The sequence below is a fragment of the Anomaloglossus baeobatrachus genome, chromosome 1 (genome assembly GCF_048569485.1).
Source record: "Anomaloglossus baeobatrachus isolate aAnoBae1 chromosome 1, aAnoBae1.hap1, whole genome shotgun sequence".
Taxonomy (NCBI): domain Eukaryota; kingdom Metazoa; phylum Chordata; class Amphibia; order Anura; family Aromobatidae; genus Anomaloglossus; species Anomaloglossus baeobatrachus.
The window spans coordinates 507,684,989-507,707,252 of NC_134353.1; the positions used below are offsets into that span (position 1 = coordinate 507,684,989).

Consider the following 22,264-nt stretch of genomic DNA (forward strand, 5'->3'; position numbering starts at 1 on the left):
ACAAAACAGATCCTCAGAGTGGCCAAGCTTGGGGTCATATGTCTCCTGTCACTGATGAAGGGGAAAGGAAGGAGGACCAGGTTGAAATTTGGATGGACCAGTCTTCTATGTATCCACAGTAGACTGTGTGGTTGTGGAAGATTGGTTGCTGTTTGACAAATGCGAAGAGGCCTTGTCTGCCATCCAAGTCAGAATCTGCTCTCGCTCTTCTGGCTTCCACACACGTTTACGTTCCAGAACGGGAAATTTGGCAAGGAACATAGTGGATGCATCAAGCTTCTTCTGACCTGACACAGACTCAGTGCCTTGTCACCCACCACTGACACCAGCTAGAGTCCCGCTGTGTAACTATTTGCAAAAGTCACTCGGAATGTATGGATGTGGCTAATGTGGACCGACGGTACAAGTCGGGCTGTGAAACCCTAAATATTGTGGAAACAGAAATGGTGCTTTACTGTATTAGGCAGCACTGATTGCTAGAGTACTGCTTTGTATTTGCAAAAGCCACTAGCAACATATTAATATGGGTGGTCTGGATGCCACAAGGCAGGCTGTGAACCCCTAAATATTGTGGAAACAGGTCCCGATTCCCTACCTAATCCACAATCTCTCCCTCCCTGCTGTGACTTTGTTCAGTGCTATCAGCTCTTAAAAGAGCTATTGTATTCTGGTTTCTGGACAGTACTATGGAGGTAGTGACACACACTGCTTTAAACACTGTCCCTGCTTGGAAATCTGTCCCTCCGAACGCTACACTGACCTACACTGCAGGCAGCACTGAAAAGACAATAATCCAGCACCAGGAAAAAAAGGCTTCATCATAAATTAAAATTTAACTTTTACTGGATCCCATATTAAAATCCATAAACAGATATATTAAAATTCTAGGAAACCTGAGATGTTTCGGATCTAACAAATTTGATCCTTACTCATAGGTCCTATAAGTAAGGATCAAATTTGTTAGATCTGAAACATTTCAGGTTTCCTAGAATTTTAATATATCTGTCTATGGATTTTAATATGGGATCCAATAATATAATTTTAATTTATGATGTAGCCTTTTTACCCTGGAGCTGGATTATTGTCTTACGGTGTCTGAAGCTACTTACCTCCGGGAGTCCAAGCCCTGGTTGTTTCCGTGCATCAGGAACTCAGGAGTACTATGGATATGACGGTAGGCTGAAATTTAAAATTCTTTTTTTTAGCACTGAAAAGAGCTTTTTGTGTTAAGAGGCCTACACTCTCCCTAGCAGCTGCTCACTCTACGCTGACACAATTCTGGCTCTGGACGCAATGTGTGCAAAATGGCGGAGGAAGATCTTTTATAAACCCTATGGCGCTGAGCGGCCAGCCAATCACAGTAATCACACAGCCAAGATGGCTGCAGCATTAAGGTCCAGTCACACTAAGCAACTTACCAGCGATCCCAACAACGATAGGGATCGCTGGTAAGTTGCTAGGAGGTTGCTGGTGAGATGTCACACTGCGACGCTCCAGCGATCCCACCAGCAACCTGACCTGGCAGGGATCGCTGGAGCGTCGCTACACAAGTTGCTGGTGAGCTCACCAGCAACCAGTGACAAGCCCCCAGCGCCGCGTGGAAGATGCTGCGCTTGGTAACTAAGGTAAATAACGGGTAACCAACCCGATATTTACCTTGGTTACCACCGCACGCAGCTACACGTGTAGAGAGCAGGGAGCAGCGCACACTGAGCGCTGGCTCCTTGCTCTCCTAGTTACAGCACACATCGGGTTAATTACCCGATGTGTGCTGCAGCTAAATGTGCACAGAGCAGGGAGCAGCGCACAATGCTTAGCGCTGGCTCCTTGCTCTCCTAGTTACAGCACACATCGGGTTAATTAACCCGATGTGTGCTGCAGCTAAATGTGCACAGAGCAGGGAGCAGCGCACAATGCTTAGCGCTGGCTCCTTGCTCTCCTAGTTACAGCACACATCGGGTTAATTAACCCGATGTGTGCTGCAGCTAAATGTGCACAGAGCAGGGAGCAGCGCACAATGCTTAGCGCTGGCTCCTTGCTCTCCTAGTTACAGCACACATCGGGTTAATTAACCCGATGTGTGCTGCAGCTAAATGTGCACAGAGCAGGGAGCAGCGCACAATGCTTAGCGCTGGCTCCTTGCTCTCCTAGTTACAGCACACATCGGGTTAATTAACCCGATGTGTGCTGCAGCTACATGTGCACAGAGCAGGAGCCGGCACTGACAGTGAGAGCGGAGGAGGCTGATAACAAAGGTAAATATCGGGTAACCAAGGACAGGGCTTCTTGGTTACCCGATGTTTACATTGGTTACCAGCCTCCGCAGAAGCCGGCTCCTGCTGCCTGCACATTTAGTTTTTGCTGTCTCGCTGTCACACACAGCGATCTGTGCTGCACAGCGGGACAGCAACAACTAAAAAATGGCCCAGGACATTCAGCAACAACCATCGACCTCACAGCAGGGGCCAGGTTGTTGCTGGATGTCACACACAGCAACATCGCTAGCAACGTCACAAAAGTTGTTCGTTAGCAGCGATGTTGCTAGCGATGTTGCTTAGTGTGACGGGGCCTTTACAGTGATTGGTTAAGAAGCCCAGCATGTCTAGTGGCTAAAAATCAGCTGCTAAACATGCTGGCAGGACATCCAAATATAGCGAGGCGAATACACCATTACTCGCTATATAACGAATAGCCCGAATACCATACTATTCTGCAAATAGCGAATAATAACAAATACATACTCTCATTACTAATAGATAGATATATATTTTTTAAATTCCTTTTTACTCTTAATATATAATAGTGGCAGCCTGAAGAATGGTTGTCATGTCACTTCTTTTAGGCACTTCACCTGCTTTTGATGTCTGGGCTGGTTAAAAAAAGTTACAAAAACTGAATACAGTCATATGGAAAAGTTTGGGCACCCCTATTAATGTTAACCTTTTTTCTTTATAACAATTTGGGTATTTGCAACAGCTATTTCAGTTTCATATATCTAATAACTGATGGACTCAGTAATATTTCTGGATGGAAATGAGGTTTATTGTACTAACAGAAAATGTGCAATCCGCATTTAACCCCTTCACGACCATGGACGGATATATCCGTCATGGAGCGTGTCCCGTTATGCCCCACCCCCTGCCGTAGGCAGGCGGCATTGATCGGCACACATATCAGCTGTTTTAAACAGCTGACATGTGTGACTTCATGTTACGACTGGAATCGCATTCCACCCGTAACATTAACCCCTTACATCTCGCTGCCAAAGTCTGGCAGCGAGATGTACATACGCGTGGTGAAGATTTTCACTTACCGCCGCCCCCACCGGAAGTCACGTGAGTGATCATGTAAATTCTGGTGGTTGCCATGGTAGCTCAGGGTCATGTGATGACGCCTGCAGCTATGACGAGTCAATTTCATTTTCACCCGGCCCGGAGGCCAGTGAAGCAGGAAGTGACCGTATCTGCTGTTTACAGCTGTATAGCTGTGATCAGCAGGTAGATCAGAGCGATCGGATTGCTGATCGCTATAGCCCCCTAGAGGGACTAGTAAAATAAAAAAAAAAAGTAAAGAAAAAGTTTTAAAAACTTAAAAAAAAAAAAAACTAAAAGTTCAAATCACCCCCCTTTCACCCCATTGAAAATTAAAGGGTTAAAAAAATAAATAAATATACACATATTTGGTATCGCCGCATTCAGAAATGCCCGATATATCAAAATATAAAATCAATTAATCTGATTGGTAAACGGCAAAGTGGCAAAAAAATTCCAAACGCCAAAATTACGTTTTTTGGTCGCCGCAAGTTTTACGCAAAATGCAATAACAGGCGATCAAAACGTACCATCTGCGCAAAAATGGTACCATTAAAAATGTCAGCTCGAGACGCAAAAAATAAGCCATCACTGAGCCATAGATCCCAAAAAATGAGAACTCTACGGGTTTCGGAAAATGGCGCAAAACGTACGCCATGTTTATTGGACAAGCTTGTGAATTTTTTTTAACCCCTTAGATACAAGTAAACCTATACATGTTTGGTGTCTACAAACTCGCACCGACCTCAGGCATCATACCCACACATCGGTTTTACCATATATTGAACACCGTGAATAAAACATCCCAAAAACTATTGTGCTGTCACACTTTTTTTGCAGTTTTTCCACAATTGGAATTTTTTTGCTATTTTCCAGTACACCATGTGGTAAAACTTATGGTTTCATTTAAAAGTACAACTTGTCCCGCAAAAAACAAGCCCTTATATGGCAAGATTGATGGAAAAATAAAAAAGTTACGGCTCTCGGAAGAAGGGGAGCAAAAAACAAAAACGCAAAAACGGAAAGTGCCCCGGGGCTGAAGGGGTTAAGCAAAATTTGACCGGTGCAAAAGTATGGGCACCTTAACATAACAGTGACATTAATATTTTGTAGATCCTCCTTTTGCAAAAATAACAGCCTCTAGTCGCTAGCTGTAGCTTTTAATGAGTTCCTGGATCCTGGAAGTTTGATGGTCGCTGAGCATGGACCGCACGCTTCAAATCATCCCACAGATGTCCAATGATATTCAGGTCTGGGGACTGGGATGGCCATTCCAGAACACCAGAACATTGTAATTGTTCCTCTGCATGAATGCCTGAGTAGATTTGGAGCGGTGTTTTGGATCATTGTCTTGCTGAAATATCCATCCCCTGCGTAACTTCAATTTCGTTACTGATTCTTGCACATTATTGTCAAGAATCTGCTGATACTGCGTTGAATCCATGCGACCCTCAACTTTAACAAGATTCCCGGTGCCGGCATTGGCCACACAGCCCCAAAGCATGATGGAACCTCCACTAAATTTTACTGTGGGTAGCAAGTGCTTTTCTTGGAATGCCGTGTTTTTTTGCCTCCATGCATAATACCTTTTTGTATGACCAAACAACTCAATCTTTGTTTCATCAGTCCACAGGACCTTCTTCCAAAGTGGAACTGGCTTGTCCAAATGTGCTTTTGCATACCTCAGGTGACTCTGTTTCTGGCATGCTTGCAGAAACGGCTTCCTTTGCATCACTCTCCCATACAGCTTCTCCTTGTACAAAGTGCGCTGTATTGTTGACCGATGCACATTAACACCATCTGCAGCAAGATGATGCTGCAGGTCTTTGGAGGTGGTCTGTGGATTGTCCTTGACTGTTCTCACCATTCTTCTCTGCCTTTCTGATATTTTTCTTGGCCTGCCACTTCTAGGCTTAACAAGAACTGTACCTGTGTTCTTCCATTTCCTTACTATGTTCCTCACAGTGGAAACTGACAGTTTAAATCTCTGAGACAACTTTTTGCATCTTTCCCCTGAACAACTATGTTGAATAATCTTTGTTTTCAGATCATTTGAGAGTTGTTTTGAGGAGCCCATGATGCCACTCTTCATAGGAGATTCAAATAGGTGAACAACTTGCAAGTGGCCACCTTAAATACCTTTTCTCATGATTGGATACACCTGCCTATGAACTTCAAAGCTCAATGAGGTTACAAAACCAATTTAGTGCTTTAGTAAGTCAGTAAAACGTAGTTAGGAGCGTTCAAATCAAGAAATTGATAAGGGTGCCCATACTTTTGCACTGGTCAAATTTTGTTTAAATGCAGATTGCACATTTTCTGTTAGTACAATAAACCTCATTTCAATCCAGAAATATTACTCAGTCCATCAGTTATTAGATATATGAAACTGAAATAGCTGTTGCAAAAACCCAAATTGTTATAAAGAAAAAAGGTTAACATTAATAGGGGTGCCCAAACTTTTTCATATGACTGTATATGCCCGTGCAAACTGTATTGACATAGTGTATATGTTAATTTGTTCTTTGTTCTTTTTAAACAATTTTCCAGGGAGGTTTTAGGCGGAATCCATTACTTGCAAAATCAAGTATTATGTGTAAAGCATTCATTGAATCTAAATCTTTTACAACAGAGGACACTAGGGATTGTTTGTGCATTGTGTTCATATGTCTGTTACTGAGAAATGGTACAGTAATGTACAATATACCATTGTTCTATGGTACAACATAACCCTACATTTAAAGTGGTTTGTTTAGTTTAAGTTTAGTCCCTGTACAATAAAAAAAATACTTTTAGCATTTTCTGGACCAAGAAAGTTTTTTGTTTTTATGCTTTTGTTTTTTCTGCCCAGTCTTTCAAGAGGCATAACTTTTTTCTTTTTCCATCAACAGTCATATGAGGGTTTGTGTTTTGTGGACAAGTTACAACTTGGAATGAGACCTTTCATTTTATCATGTAATCTAGTGAAGTTGCTAAATTGTAGTTTTATGTGACATCATTTTGGGATACATACATTTTAATTGGATTTTTATTGCAGTTTTTAAGGGAGATCGGGTGACCAAAAAACAGCAGTTTTGGCATTTCAAAATTATTTTTTTTTGTATTTTAAAGGGTTTCTTCACAATGCAGACAATCACTTCTCACTCCATATGTTTTTGTGACGCCCTGGCAAAACCAGGTTGTTACAGAGACTGCACAAATCTTCCAGGTGCAGGACTCCATCCTCCTTGGCATACCAACACAAACCCACACCCAGGTACACAACACCAGCCAGCAAAGCCTAGTCACCCCCCATGACAATAGGGACACATCAGTGGGTGGGGCCAAGTGGATGGTGACGCCCACCTAGGGGTTCTGAGGTGTCAGGGGAGGGAACACAGGAGTTCAGTGCTGACGGAGGAAGTGAGAGGAGTGAAGTGACAGGGTGGTCAGGGGTCAGAGCCCCTGGACTACCAGAGGACTGACAAGGTGGCAGTCGGCAGACAGGGCCACAGGCGACGGAGATCCGGTCACGGGAAACCTTAAGTGGACCGGGGCAGGGTTGTAGCCTGCCGGTGCCGACAGCAGAAATCCGGTCCGGAGGCCGTGCACAGTCGGGGTGCCTGGACCCTAGGACGAGGACAGCTTCAAGTCCCTTGTCAATTAGCCAGCAGGGGACAAGATTCCATGTCTTGTCCCACCAGTAAGCCCAGAGAGCGAGACGGAAGCCCAACGAGGGGGTTGGGGCTCCGCAATTGCCTGCTAAGATCCCACGGGTCAGTTCTCACAGGCCACAACTCCCAACACACAGAATCACTGGGAGTGGACTTCCCCGTTCCAAGCGGAGTAATCAAACTAAGGACACAAACATAAACTGCAGGAGGAAAGGACCCCTGTTTTCTGTACCAGGGTGTGGGTCCTGAATGCACCCGCCGGAGGTCACCGGTCACTGGCAATTTGGTTTACCATTCGGACTCTGTGTGAATTCCTCTAGAACTGTGAGAACACAAATACCACCCGGTCCAGCCCTGCAGAATATGCTCTGCAGCATCCTTCCCCATACACCTGGGTCCCGGGACAACACCTTCCCTACCCATGAAGGGCATAGCATCTGTCACGCTCCCGGTGTCCCGGCACCGCTCCTTACCCACTGATCCGGTCCTGGTGTCCCGGCGCCTCTCCTTACCCACTGATCCGGTCCTGGGGTCCCGGTGCTGCTCCGTACCCACTGATCCGGTCCACGTGCTCACCGACCGCAGCCGCTGCTCCTGCTCCTGCTCCCCTGCGCCCCTGCGCCCCCCGTGCTTCCGGCTGTGCGGTCTCCCCGGCTTGCAGCGACTCTGGACTCTGCCTCCGGCTCCTCTGCATCCTGTCCCCGGCCTTCTGTGCTTGCCTGTGGCTCCCGGGCTTCGCGCATGCACATTAGGGCGCGGGCACACTCATTCACTTTTTCTTAAAGGGCCAGCATCCCTGGAAAAGGATATGGCTGATTGCAGGTGCAGGGTATAAAAGACTTCCTGTTACATACGGGCAGTGATTGTTCAACAAGTTCTCACAGCTTAGTATCTCGTGATAGTGTTCAAGCCCTCTGTGTTTTGTTCCTGGATTAACCCTGTCTCTGTTCTCAGAACCTGACACCCGGTGTGTGCCACAGCTGGTCCCCGGTGTCCGTTTACAGTGGACCTCTCCATCGTCCCTCTGCTTCACATCGCCACTGGCTCTGGATTACATCTGAAGTCTCCAGCCTGCACTCGTCACTGGTCCTGGTCTCCACCTGCTGTCTTCACCCGGCTCCGGTCATCCGTTCCGATTCCCTCCGGTCCGAAGTCATCACGGGACTGGCCTCAGTATTCCCTCCAGACTTTCCAAGGGCGCTCCCGGTATCCCGCCTGTGTTCTGGCCACTGTGCATCTATGCCCTCTGGGGTGGTCGCCAGACAGTCCCTGTATAGGGGTTCGCTCCTGGTGGCCTCCCTGGGGGAGTCCGGTGCACGGCCCAATGGGTCCACTCCTGGACTGAACGTAACAGCATCCTGCTGCCCGGCTCCATCAGCCCCAGGCGTCCCATACCACAGCAGCGGCGGTGTCACTGACCATCACCACAACCCACGGATGGCGTCACTGACAAACTCTCTACCCTGTAAATATTTTCCTTTTTATTATTATTGTGGGCAACGGGCCGCTGCACGAGCCCCGGATCCTGTCACCACTCAAGCCCCAGCCACGATCCCAGATCCGAGCGCCTCGAGTAGCCCCCCCCTGACGTGGTTTGCGCTCCCTGCCCGCGACATTTTCCCCTTTTAAAATATCACTTATACTTACCTCTGGTTCCAGAGGTGTCGGCACAGTCTCTCTTGGGATCATGTAATAGTGTTATGTCTTGTGATCCCTGTGGGCAATCAGGAGCCGCTTCCCTCTTCCGGCCTTCGGCCAAATCATGTACATCCAGGGGAGCGCAGCTGTTCTCTCACTTCCTCCAGGTGTATGTGATATGTCCAAAGGCAAGGGAAGTCAAGCCAGTACTCAGTGGCCACAGGGATCGTGTGGTATAACAGTGAAAAGACAGTGCTGACACTGCTGGAACGGCACTGGCACCGTAGGAGAGTATACAGTAAGTGTTATTTTACAAGTCGGAAACATACAAATTGAGAAGGGGTTGTTCAAGTAGTTGACAACCTCTTAAATGTACAATTTAAATAAGTTTATAGTTTGATAGATGGGACTTTTACAGACATGACAATACCAAATCATGTATGTTTGTTTTTTTCAATCTATTGTTCAATAGGGAAGAGAAGTGTCATTTAACCCCTTTCTGCCAAAACCAGTTTTTGCCTGTATGACCAGGCTAAGTTTTTCAAATCTGTAATTTTATGTGTTAAATACCTCTGGAATGTTTCTACATATCCAAGTAATTCTGACATTGATTTATTTTTTGTGGCACATTTTTCTTTGTTAGTGTTCGTATGAAATAGAAAGGGACAAACTTTTTTGAAAAATTTGCAATTTTCAAACCATTATCATTTATGCCCTTAATTCATATAGTTATACCTCTTATAGTAGTAATGCAATTCAAATTGAAATATTCGATGTTTATATATATCTTGCACTTATAGAGTGCTGCTATATTCTTTTATTTGTATATTATGCAGTATAGCAGCTTGCACCTGTTCACACTTGCTTTATTCTGTTTGGAGGTGCTGGTCAGTTTTGTTGTTTTTTTTATACTTAAAAGTGCACACTGTGTCCACATTTAAACGATCCCTTATTAAATAGACATTTTTTCAGAAATTAAAGGTTTATAAACTAGCTGAAAGGATATTGCAAATAGTAGGTGCTTTCCTAGCCACAAACATTTAGACAAAATAGATTTAAGATTTTTACCTGAAAGAACATGGGCAAATATTCTTTAACTCCTTTACGACCAAGGACGTAATTGTATGTCCTTGGTCATATCGTGGTAATCACCGCCGGCTGCTGCGGTGAGCCGGCGGTGATCCCTGCACATGTTTGCTGATTTGAACAACAAACATGTGGGGCTAACAGGCGCGGGTGGATCTGCAATCCACCTATGCCTGCTTGCCACTTAGATTGCGCTGTCAAAATATGACCGCGTGATTTAAATGGCATCATTGTGCCATTCCCCGCCACCATCGGTAGCCCTATGACATGATCACGGTGAGCCTTTCATTGCCATGGTAGTTACGGGTCATGATAGATCACCAGCTCTCACAGGAACAGTGCATTTCTGCTGATCAGAGCTGTGGAGTTCTGATCAACAGAAATGAACAAGCGATCAGACTGCTGAGCCATAAAATTCCCTAGGGGACTAGTAAAATAAATAAAAAAATTTACAGTAAGAAAAAAAAGTTTTTAAAAATATGAAAAAAATAAAAAAACTAAAAGTTTAAATTAACCCCCATTCGCCCCATTGAAAATAAAAGTTAAAAAAATTATACACATATTTGGTATCGCCGCATTCACAAATTCCTGATCTATCAAAATATAAAATCAATTTAGCTGATTGGAATACGGCATGGCGAGAAAAAAAATTCTAAACTACAAAATTACGTATTTTGGTTGCCGCAAAGTTTTTTATAAATGCAATAACAAGCAATCAAGATATAGCATCTGTACAAAAATGTTATAATTAAAAATGTCAGCTCAAGATGCAAAAAATAAGCCATCAATGAGCCCCAGGTCTTGAAAAATGAGAATACTACGGGTCTCAGAAAATGGCGCCAAAAGCGTAATTCTTTTTTGGGACAAATGTCAGATTTTTTTTAACCCCTTAGGTAAAAGTAAAAGTATACATGTGTGGTATGTACGAACTCGTACCGACGTAAAGCATCATACCGACTCATCAATTTTACCATATATTGAACACGATGAATAATATATCCCAAAAACAATTGTGCAATTTCACCACATTTGGAATTTTATTCCCGTTTTCCAATATGTTATTTGGTAAAACTAATGGTTTCATTCAAAAGTCCAACTCAAAATAAGCCCCCATATGTCAATATTGAAGGAAAGATAAGAAAGTTACAGCTCTCGAAAGAAGGGGAGCAAAAAACGGAAAATTGCCCCGGGGGTGAAGGGGTTAATTTTACTATTGGCTCCAAATTATGGGCTACAAAAGTGACCTAATTATTAATAGAGTTCTCATTAATGTAAAACAACTTTTTTTCTTTTAACAGGTCATCCCGATTTTTCCCAATTATAGTTTCTGCTATACTGAAGATGATAACGTCATGCTCGTAGTCTATTTTTTACTATTTGAAGTTCTATTTTGTACTGAGCATCTTCAGTACAGCACAGTTATGTTTGTATCTAAAAAAACTGTCCTACAAGGATATTATTGACAACTTTCCCAGGATAGCAAGATGTGGCATACAGTGTCGAATTAGTAGCTGTTTCTTTTCTGAAAGGGGAAATGATAACACCAATATCACTGTCATGTGTAAGGGTGATATCTAAAAAACGTAATCTGTTTTTCCTTCACATTTTGGGTAAAGTTTAGATTTAAATCATTATTGTTAATGCATGACAAAAAAGCAGGTACCAATTCCATAGGTCCACCCCATCTCAGGAGCAGGTCATCAAAGTACCTTACTAGGTACCTTATATTTTTAACGTTTACAGCAATAATATAGTTCATGTGCTCATTAATCTCACTGTGCATTAACAATTAACTCAGAAATCACCATTAATGTATTCTCTTACATTTGTTTCAGGGAATGTTGAAGAGAAGGTCTCACTAATAAATCCAAAGACTAACGTTCATGAATGCAAACCACAGACCTCTAGTAATGATTCCTCTCTGTCTATGGTAGCACCTGTGGCTTCACAGAGCAATGTGATCTCTAAGGATTCAAATACTCCTAACAATACAGATATGAATCCTGAAAATATAAAAGTATTTAGACATCAAGAGAAAACTGATCAACCCAAAATACTTCTTCCTCCATTCAAGAATGTAAAACGACATCTATCACCAACCAAAGAAGGAGTATCAGTTAACTATGTGAGCCAAGCTAGCAAAAGTCAAGAGCAATCCTACCAATTAGACCAGAGTCTAAAAAAAGGTTTGAGCGTACATGATGTCCAAGCAGAGGATGATTGTGATCTGCTTTCCAGTTTTATTGCTCTTAGAACCAAAGGACCATTAGGCCACAGTGAACAAAAATGTGAAGGGAATGTTTTATCCCAAGGTAGTAAGTATTTCTATTATTTTTTTTTATAGATTACATGTCACGTAAAGGAGTTAAAGGGAACCTGTCAACAAATTTGGGGCCTATAAGCTGCGACCACCACCAGTGGGCTCTTATATACAGCATTCTAACATGCTGTATATAAGAGCAAAGGTCGCTGTGTAGAACGTAAAATGCACTTTATAATACTTACCTAAAACGGTCGCTGCGGTGGAATTGGGCCATATGGGCGTCTCCATTCTCTGGTGCCTCCTCTTTCGGCCATCTTCGTTCTGCTTCTGAAGCCTGTCTATATGACGCGTTCTATGTCATACACACTTGCCGGTCCCGCGCAGGCGCACTACAATACTTTGATCTGCCCTGCTCAGGACAGAACAAAGTGCGCCTGCGCAGGACCTCAATGCCGGCGAGTGTGGATGATGTAGGACACATCATGCACCCCAGCATCAGAAGAAGGACGACAAAGATGGCCGAAAGAGGAGGCACCAGAGAACGAAGACGCCCATCTGACCAGTCTGCACCGCACCGCACCGTTTAGGTGAGTATTATAAAGTGATTTTTATGTTCTACACAGTGGCCTGGGCTCTTATATACAGCATGTTAGAATGCTGTATATAAGAGCCCACTGGTGGTGGCCGCAGCTTTTAGGCCCCAAATCTGGTGACAGGTTCCCTTTAAAGAGTAATCACAATTTTCTTCCATGCCAATAGTATATATTTGTTTACATTTAGCTCTCATCAGATGTTTGTGATTTTATCATATGTAAAACCACGTTATGTTGTTTGTCTTTTTTTATCTGAGTTTCATCAGTGTTTGGTCCTTCTGTCAGTTTTTACCATCAGCCTTTAATCAGTGACATACAGTGATGAAAAAATATATTACAAAGCTTCGCCAATCCATGGCATTTTCAATCATAGGGAGCACACAGATTGTACACTAAAGCCATCAATATGCTGTCTATGATTTCCAAGAACCCACAGACTTGTATGGGTAATTTTGATCTATGTTTCAGATAAAAAATGTTTTTGTGATCTTTTGTGGACCTCTCGGTCTACAAAACCAAGCAGGAATGAGCGATATAGATTATGGTGGGCACATGTGCTATCCATCAAAAACATAGGAAGAACACATGCATGACTCAAGAACTTCTGCATGAGGCCTCAGTATGTACACCTGAAAAAGCTCACGTTACACGCTAAAAATGGTCATGGTACTCCATAATCAGACAGAAGCCAAAATAATGTCCTTATTGCCTCTATCTGGTATACGTTAAAACAATTTTAAAGGGTATTGAATAGTAGTAAAAAATGTGTATGGGAAATGTAGGCATTTTTTCATGTATAACATCCTTTGGACAAATACTTCATGAGATTTTCATCTATTAAATGGATGTCATCATTACAGCCCATGGGTAATGAATGTATCCATTACTTTCATCAACCATAGCCTGTAAAAATAACTATATATAACAGATTCATGCCTGTGACATATGCCATATAGTTTAAAGTAGCAGTCCCAAGAATCTATTTATTAATAAAACCTGCCTATATACTGTATGTGTGGTGTGTTTCTGAAAAATACTTGGAAGCTGACGAACATTTAAATGTTAATTTTTTGGCAGCATCTGATGTCTTATGTGAATTTTCAATGGTTCAATCAACATTCTGTAAATTACAGCATGCACATGTAATTAAATATATAATAGAAGCAATTAATAAAACTACAAATGGGATATGATTTTGTAGTGACTGATAACAAATGTTTTTTGCACATACTGTGTTTTCCAAAAATAAGCCCTCCCCCAAAAATGAGCCCTAGCAGGAATTTTCGTCCTTTTTGGAGCAAGGCTTAAATATATGCCCTACCCCGAACATAAGCCGTAGTCGCGGTTCAACAATGAAGTGTCCATGCAGTTAATGAAGTTAAAGAACACCTCAGGACACTTGTTTATAGAAAGCAGACACCTCTAAAAGAGAGAAGAAAGAAGACAGAAGACTCTGCAATCATACTGACCAGACGCTGAACGGGGGGACCTGCAGTAGAATGCACACCCACATACATCAGATCATGCACCCAAACACATCAGATTGCACACCCACAAACATCAGATCGCACACACACACATGTCAGATCACACACAATTACAATCAGATTGCTCACACAATCACACATTAGATCGCACACGCACACACACACACACACACACACACACACACCACATTCAGCAATACTAATTGCTTCTGGCCAGCAGACAAACCTGGGATGCAGTGTGGTAGAACGCATAGATGACCTGTGGTGGAACACATCGATGCGTTCCACCGCCGAGTCCTCCATGTGTTCCACTGCACTGCTTCCCATCTTCCCCTGCTGGCCAGAAGCAATGCATATCGCCGGATGTGGTGAGTGAGTGTGTGTAAGCGATCTTATGTGTGATTGTGTGTGTGTGTATGAGTATGTGTGTTTGATCTGTTGTATGTGAGGGGAGGACCATGGGGAGCATACCTGCTGTGAGTGTCCGCCGAAGATCACAGGAGGACCTGGGAGCCACGCAGACGTCCGGGGTCTGGTAAGTACGAGTCTCCTGGGAAGGGGGGGTCTGCTTTTTTGGTGGGGTAAATTTACTCTCAACCATGTTTCCCCAAAAGTAAGACCTACCCAAAAACAAGCCCTAGCGATTTTTTGGGAGCAAAAAAAAGTATAAGATAGTGTCTTATTTTTTGAAAAACAAGGTATTTGCAACAAATGGTAAAACAATAGTTAAAAAGGAAAAAATGGTAAAATAAATAGCAAAAATACCTAATTACATAAAATAAAAGATGCCCTTATACAGCACTATCGACTGAAAAGTGAAAAGTTAAGGCTCTCGGAACATGGTAAAATTGTTTTTAGTGTGTAAAACAGTAGTAGTAGTAGTAGCAAAACATACTTACCAATCACCATCTTTCCCAGTTTCCAGCATAATTCCTGGGCTCTTTTCACTCATATGACTTCAATTCTGACTCGCCTGAACACACTGGGGTTTAGGTAGTAATGACAGATACTAGAGCAGCTTTTTAAAAAGGGCTAGATGCTTTTGTGGATTATAAATAATTTAGCAATAAAGAATGTACAACTGTTGGAGAAAGGTTGAACTTAATGAACCCAAGTCTTTTTTTTCAACCAATATTCAGTAACTATATAAAAATATTCAGTGTTAAAGCGAACCTTTTATCATGACAGATCAAAGGCATTGCTAGAGGTTTAGCATGGGGGGCATTTGAATTATCATTGGCCCGTAACCATGTTCACAACTACAGTGGTGCACCCTAATTGGTGAACCTTTGCAAATAACCATGCTGTTACCGACAATAAATCTCTATACAAAGATCAACACTGATATTACCTCATTATGATGATCATATAGTCGTAAATACTAGTCCTGCAGAACATATGAAGAGATTACATTACAATTACAGTTAGTAACTTACAGCTGATGTTCTTTCTTGTCTGCAAAATTTACAAAAACACATTTGACTTCTAACATATCCATCCCTGTTCCCATCTATTCCCAACCTGCACAAAGTCCTCATCCTACTATTACCTTAAGGTCAGAGTTCCACTTGCGTATGACTGGCATGAGTCTCGCATCGGCATCACCCGGCACGGCCTGCTGCTCTCCGAACACGTATCTCAGCTGCATAGAAATACATACAGCCGACCCGCTCCCGTCAGGAGAATTTGCGGCCGTGCTGGGTGATATGATTCGAGACTTGTACGTGTCATATGCAAGTGGAACTCCGGCCTAAAGCTGAGCCTCTGATGCTGCATTTGTTCCTGTTACTGGACCATCTGTGTGGCATAAAAACAGTGCTTCTCTTAGTGGTCCACATAATAATAATCACCATTTTGCCCCTTACAAAGCGAAATTCCTCCTTTGTACCCTCCAGATGGTAATATTGCTTTCTAGAAAAATATGAATGCAATGTGCAAGGGCCCTAGAAAACAGTCCCCACAGTTTGCTCATAGAAAGTAATAAAGCCTTCCCCCTGCAAACCTTTTCGATCATAAAAATACCCTGATAGACACTCTAACAATAAGGCTTTTTAAGTGCCCTCTTAGTGTGACGCCCTGGGCAAGCCAGGGGTCACAGGTTACAACACCACCACACCCCACACTCCAGGTAGGCACATCACAGCTAAACTACAAATCCTTGTTGCCTTCCTCCAGAGGCTGATGATTCACACCAGGGGGTGGGCCAGGCGGTTGGCTCCGCCCACCAAGGAGATCACAGCTCTGGAGGCAGGAAGTACCAGGCAGTCCAGTGAGGGACATGAACGAGTGAACAGGAGTAGCCCGGGGAGGGCAAGAGTAAACAGCAAGTGAAAGTAAGGAAAGTAAAAGTGGAAAAGGAGGAAAGCAAGTGAGGTGACAAGAAGGGAGGAAAGCCTGAAGGGTCCAGCTTTGTGTAGGGCCAGATCAGCAAGGTCAGCGACGGCGGTGACTGTCTGGAGGGGGACCGTTTGGAAGTTCCTGGAAGGACCCCGTTGGCTGTGTGCCCGGTGGTCTGGAGCAGTGTTCCGAAGGACAGTCAGCACCAGGGCAGGGGCCTCTCGGACCCCGGCAAGGCTAGGAGTCGCCAAATTTGCCGAATCCGTCAGTGAAGGGGACGTAGATCCCCCAGCAACAAAGTCCCAATTGAAGGCAACAGCTCGACCTGAAGCAGAGAGACACCGCCACCGCCAAGGCACCAGTTTCTCAGGGCCAGCGCCTGCGGGCAAAGTGTAGAGCTCCTCCGGCCCAGATTGTAGTCGGGGAGCGGGTAACCGGAGGGAATCCACCGCTACCACAAGTCAACCATAGGTGCAAGGAAGAGGGACATCACCGTCAACTACCGGGAGTGCAGGTGCAGCCGTCTGTGGGACCGTCCTACCAGCCGTTTGGTTTACCATACAAACTGTGTCCGTGTCTCAGGCTGAGTGAGTACCACAGTGCCGCAAGGCACAGCGCTGCCCCCGCGTCCCTGCGCCCACCAGGCCCCGCACCTCACAAACCATCACCGGGCCCCGGGATCACCAACCCCTACCCACGGAGGGGCAACACAACACTTGGCTGCTCCCCATCACCATCCCCGGGATCCCCATCCAGAGCAGCGGTGGTGCAATCACCACAACCGTGGGTGGCGTCACGAACTATAACAAACCCCTTTCACTCACGGGCGAGGAGTGTCGCTCGAGAAACCCCCGGGATCCAGCCTACGGCTCGAGCCACCACTGAGCAGCGGCCGCCGGACCCGAGCAGAAGGGGCGAGCGCGCTGTGCTGACACCCTCCTCCCCGCCCGCGACAACTTGGCGTCACGAACAGGATCTTACCGCTCTGCCGTCTGGTAGAGGTGCGCCTTGTTACCGCCGGAGGTATCCGGCAGAAAAATTCCAGAAGCCGCCATCTTTGGCGCGAAAAGTTCCCGCTCGAGCGTCTTCTCGAGCAGTAGAGGCGCGAAGGCCAAGACCCCGCCCCGAGAGAGGAGGGGCCGGAAAGAGCTAAGGGGGACGGAAACAAGATGTCTGCGCCCGACGGAGCCGCTGGAGGAGCGGTGGTCGCAGCCGCAGCGGCACCCGCAGATGGGAATGGGCCTGCCCAGGTCCCGGCCGTACCGGCGGGAGGTGCCGCGGCCCCCGCGCTCGCTCAGGTCATGCCGTTCTCCTTGCCCTATGCGCCCGGAGCTGCCTGGCTACCGCAGTATGACGGGAAACCGGGTGCCCTACAGGCCTTCCGGAAAAAGCTTAACCCATTGCTGGAGCTGTACCCCCTGACTGATAAGCAACGGGCAGCGATAGTGCTAGGCCAGCTAACCGGTGCGGCGGAGCAGGAAGCGGAGACCTGGGCCGAGGGGGACCGGCTCTCTGTAGCCACCATCTTTGAGAAGCTACAGACTGCCTTCGAAACCCGGACTGAAGCTGAGCTGAGGATGCAGTTTTACCAGTGCCGGCAACGAGCTGGGGATAGCATTCGGGACTATGCTCTACGTCTGCAGACCGCCCTCCGCACGTTGAAGCGGGTGAACCCCATTAATGAGGCGGATAGCAACAAGATGTTAGTGGAGCAATTTGCGCAGGGGATGAGGTCCCCTGAGGATCGTAAACAACTCCGGCTGTGGGCCCTGGAACACCCTGATGTGGACTTTGCTGTGTTAAAGGAGCGGGCCATTAAAGCACTACAGCCCCCAGCTGCCGAAGTTCTGGAACCCGCCCCGTGGCCCGTTGAGACGGCTCCCGTTGTGGCGGCCTCAGCCAAACCAACCTCTCCAATACCTGCAGCCCCGAGCAGCACGGTGGAAGAACTGGCAGCCCAGGTCCGTCGTATGGACGGAGACCTTGCTAAAATCCTTGCTGCACTACAACCTCTGACCAGATCTCAGCCTTCAGCACAGATACAGCTTGCTGACAGCCCTGAAGATGTACCCTGGATGCAGCGGAGAGGTGCCAATCCCCCGCGAAGTAGGCCGCCAATCTGCTACAAGTGCCGTAAGCCGGGGCATTACTATCGAGAGTGCCCGTTAAACGAGCAACCCCTGGGGCCCCGGGCCAATCCTCAGGAGTAGAACCCCGTGGCCCCTCGGACTGGCGGGATCGGTATATCGGAGCTCGACCCATCATTCCCGTGGTTGTGGACGGTATACCGGTGATGGCTCTCTTGGACACTGGATCCCAGGTAACCACTATACCATACACATTGTACCAGCGGTATTGGGGGACGGACGGGCTGGCACCCCCAGATACTAGTATAACGCTGATTGCCGCCAATGGACTCCCTTTGACCCAAGTGGGGTATAAGCAGGTGGCCATGACAGTAGGGCAAGCTGAACTGCAACACCAGGGTATGATTGTGATCATGAATGAGCCCAGTGATCATAACCCGAAGATAGTGCTGGGAACCAATGTGATGGAGCACTGTATGAGTGATGTGTTGGCCCTATTGCAACAGCTGGCCGCCACGGCGGCAGGGAGCCGACAGAGAGCTGTGCAGCGTGAGATTCGTGCCTTGATGTACCGCCAGCATGTAAATTCAACAGGAGGAGAGATTGGTGGCGTGAGAGTGATGGATGCGGCCCCGTTGCTTGTGCCCCCCAGAAGTGAGATGATGATTTGGTGTAGGGCAGCCGTAGGACCTCAGGGGCGTGACTACCCTGCCATGATGGAGCCCATACCCTCCGAGCACTGGCCCACCGTAATAGCCGCCCGAGGGGTGGTGGACGTGAAAAAGGGGAGGGTGCCCGTGAGGGTGTTGAATTGTGGGGAAGAAGAGGTCAGGCTCCCCCGGTATGCTACCATCGCCAAACTGCTCACCCTAGATCCTCACATCATCCATGAAACCAGTCCCTCAGTCTCCCCACCCGCTACCAGCACTTCCCCACCGCAGGGGGAGGTGAAAGAGTGGCACCAACAGCTACATGTGGGCACTGACGATACCCCTACACATCACAAAGCGGGGGTGTACAGGGTGGTGCAGGAGTATGAACAGGTATTCAGTAAGCACCCACTAGACTTCGGACAGATCAAAGGGGTACAACATCACATCCCCACTGGTGAACACCCCCCTATCAAAGAGAGGTACCGGCCTATTCCCCCTGCACATTACCAGTGCGCCAAAGATATGTTGAGGAATCTGAAGGAGGCAGGGGTCATTCGGGATAGCTGTAGTCCCTGGGCCGCTCCGTTGGTACTGGTCAAGAAGAAGGATGGTACCATGCGGATGTGTGTGGACTACCGGAAGATTAATCAGATAACCCACAAAGATGCCTACCCGCTGCCCTGTATTGAAGAATCGTTGGCCGCGCTGCGGACGGCAAATTATTTTTCTACCCTGGATCTCACCAGTGGGTACTGGCAAGTGGCCGTGGCCCCAGAAGACCGGGAGAAGACCGCCTTCACCACCCCGATGGGGCTTTGCGAATTCAATAGCATGCCGTTTGGGCTGTGCAATGCCCCTGGGACCTTCCAGCGGCTGATGGAGTGCTGTTTGGGACATTTAAACTTCGAGACCGTCCTGTTGTACTTGGATGATGTGATTGTTTATTCCCAGACGTATGAAGCCCATCTGGAGCACCTGGCCGAGGTGTTCGCGTCCCTTGCCAAGTACGGGATGAAATTGAAGCCCTCTAAATGCCACCTGCTGAAGCCCAGGGTGCAGTATCTCGGACATGTGGTGAGTGCGGATGGTGTCGCCCCCGACCCTGAGAAGATCACTGCCATCCAGAGCTGGCCGAGACCAACTACAGTAAGAGAAGTAAGGCAGTTCCTGGGTCTGGTGGGGTACTACCGGCGCTTCATCAAGGGGTACACGAAGATGGCTGCCTCCATGCAAGACCTCCTCGTGGGACAGACCAAAGGGGGAAGACCAGCCCCACTGGTGTGGGAGGACAGGCATGAGGAGTCCTTCCGTCAGCTAAAGGAGGCTTTGACCGGAGAAGAGGTCCTGGCGTATCCGGACTACGGCTGCCCATTCATTCTCCACACTGATGCCAGCAATGTGGGTTTAGGGGCAGTCCTATCCCAGGTCCAGGAAGGCAAAGAGAAAGTGATTGCCTATGCTAGTCGAAAACTCCGGCCGACCGAAAGGAACCCTGAGAACTATAGCTCTTTCAAGCTTGAGCTCCTGGCACTGGTGTGGGCTATCACCGAGCGGTTCCGCCACTACCTGGCCGCCGCAAAGTTCACCGCTTTTACGGATAACAATCCGTTGACTCACCTGGACACGGCCAAACTGGGTGCATTAGAACAGCGGTGGGTAGCCAGACTAGCCAACTACGACTTCACCATCAAATATAGGGCCGGTTGTGTCAACATCAACGCTGATGCCCTCTCTCGAATGCCCCACTTGTCAGAGGGTGAGTGCAAAGATGATGACCTCGAGGAGATCGAGTTGCCTGCATTCCACCGGCCATCAGGTGAGAAGATCCATGTCCATCAACAACGGGTGAATCTGGATCCGCTACCTAGTCAGAAGTGGCAAGAAGCTCAAAATCAGGCGCCTGCGGTCCTCTTGGTCAAGAACCTGGTAGAGCAAGGCGCCGCCGGGATGGATCCTGCCGCCCCAGCGGAGGCCCAACGCTTGTGGAAAGAACGGGCCCGACTGTGCCTGCATCAGGGGAGGCTGTACCGGGAGCTGATTAACCCGAAGACCCACGAGAAGACCCGCCAGCTGGTTATTCCCCAGGCTGATGTGCCCACCGTTCTGCAGGCGTACCATGATGGAGCCGGCCACTTCGGATGGAAGAAGCTGGAGATGCTGTTAAGAGAGCGGTTCTATTGGAGTGGGATGCGGGAATCGGTAGAAGCCTGGTGTCGAGAATGTGGTCCTTGTACGTTGAGGAGGAAGGATGAAGCTAGCCAGAAGGCCCCCCTGCATCCCATCGTTACACACCAACCGTTGGAGCTGGTCGCCTTGGATCATGTGAAGCTCACCCCCAGCCGAAGTGGGTATACCTACGCTCTGACCATAGTGGACCATTATTCTCGGTTCATGGTGGTTGTCCCGGTCAAGGACTTAACCGGCCGTACCGCTGCGAGAGCGTTCCAGGCGTACTTCTGTCGGCCCCATGGATACCCTGAGAGGGTGCTCACCGACCAAGGTCCCGCCTTTGAAGCGGAGGTATTCCATGAATTTTGTCAGCTGTATGGTTGCAAGAAGATCCGGACCACTCCTTACCATGCCCAGACCAACGGTATGTGTGAGAAGATGAACCATCTAGTCCTGGGTCTCCTCAAGACGTTGCCACTAGAGGAACGGAACCTGTGGCCGGAGAAGCTGCCTGATTTGGTCGATATGTACAATAATATCCCGTCCAGCTCAACGAAGTGCACCCCAGCGTATCTGATGAGAGCTCGGCCTGGCCGGCTGCCAGTGGATTTGGAAATGGGATTGGAAGCCCCAGACACGCTCCCCGCAACAGCTGAATGGGATGCCCGGCGGAGGGTGCAGTACCGACAGATTCAGGAGTATGTGGAGCAGAACCTGGATCAGAGTCGAAAACAGGAGCGGTACTTCAATCAGAGAGCGGCTGCCGAGCCTTTCCAGCCTGGAGATGTGGTGTTGAAGCGGAAGAGAAGAACCCACATGCTGGATGATCAGTGGGAACCAACCCCCTACGTCATTCAGCCCACCGGATGGGAAAATGGGAAGACTTACCAGATCAGTCGCGACCAAGGGGGCACTTTGGCCACGGTTTCTCGGGACCATTTGAAAAGGTGCCCACCAGCCTTGAGGACAATGCCGGAGGTGCCAGCT

The 22,264-nt window shown here is 47.1% G+C and overlaps 1 protein-coding gene across 1 annotated transcript in view; it reads left to right on the forward strand.

Annotated features, from left to right (window-relative positions):
* SHOC1 (shortage in chiasmata 1) overlaps window positions 1–22,264 on the forward strand; it is a 525,180-nt gene that overhangs the window by 227,294 nt on the left and 275,622 nt on the right. Inside the window, exon 13 of the mRNA XM_075348066.1 lies at window positions 11,524–12,003. Coding sequence (XP_075204181.1) covers window positions 11,524–12,003 — 480 coding nt within the window. The remainder of the gene's footprint in view (window positions 1–11,523; window positions 12,004–22,264) is intronic.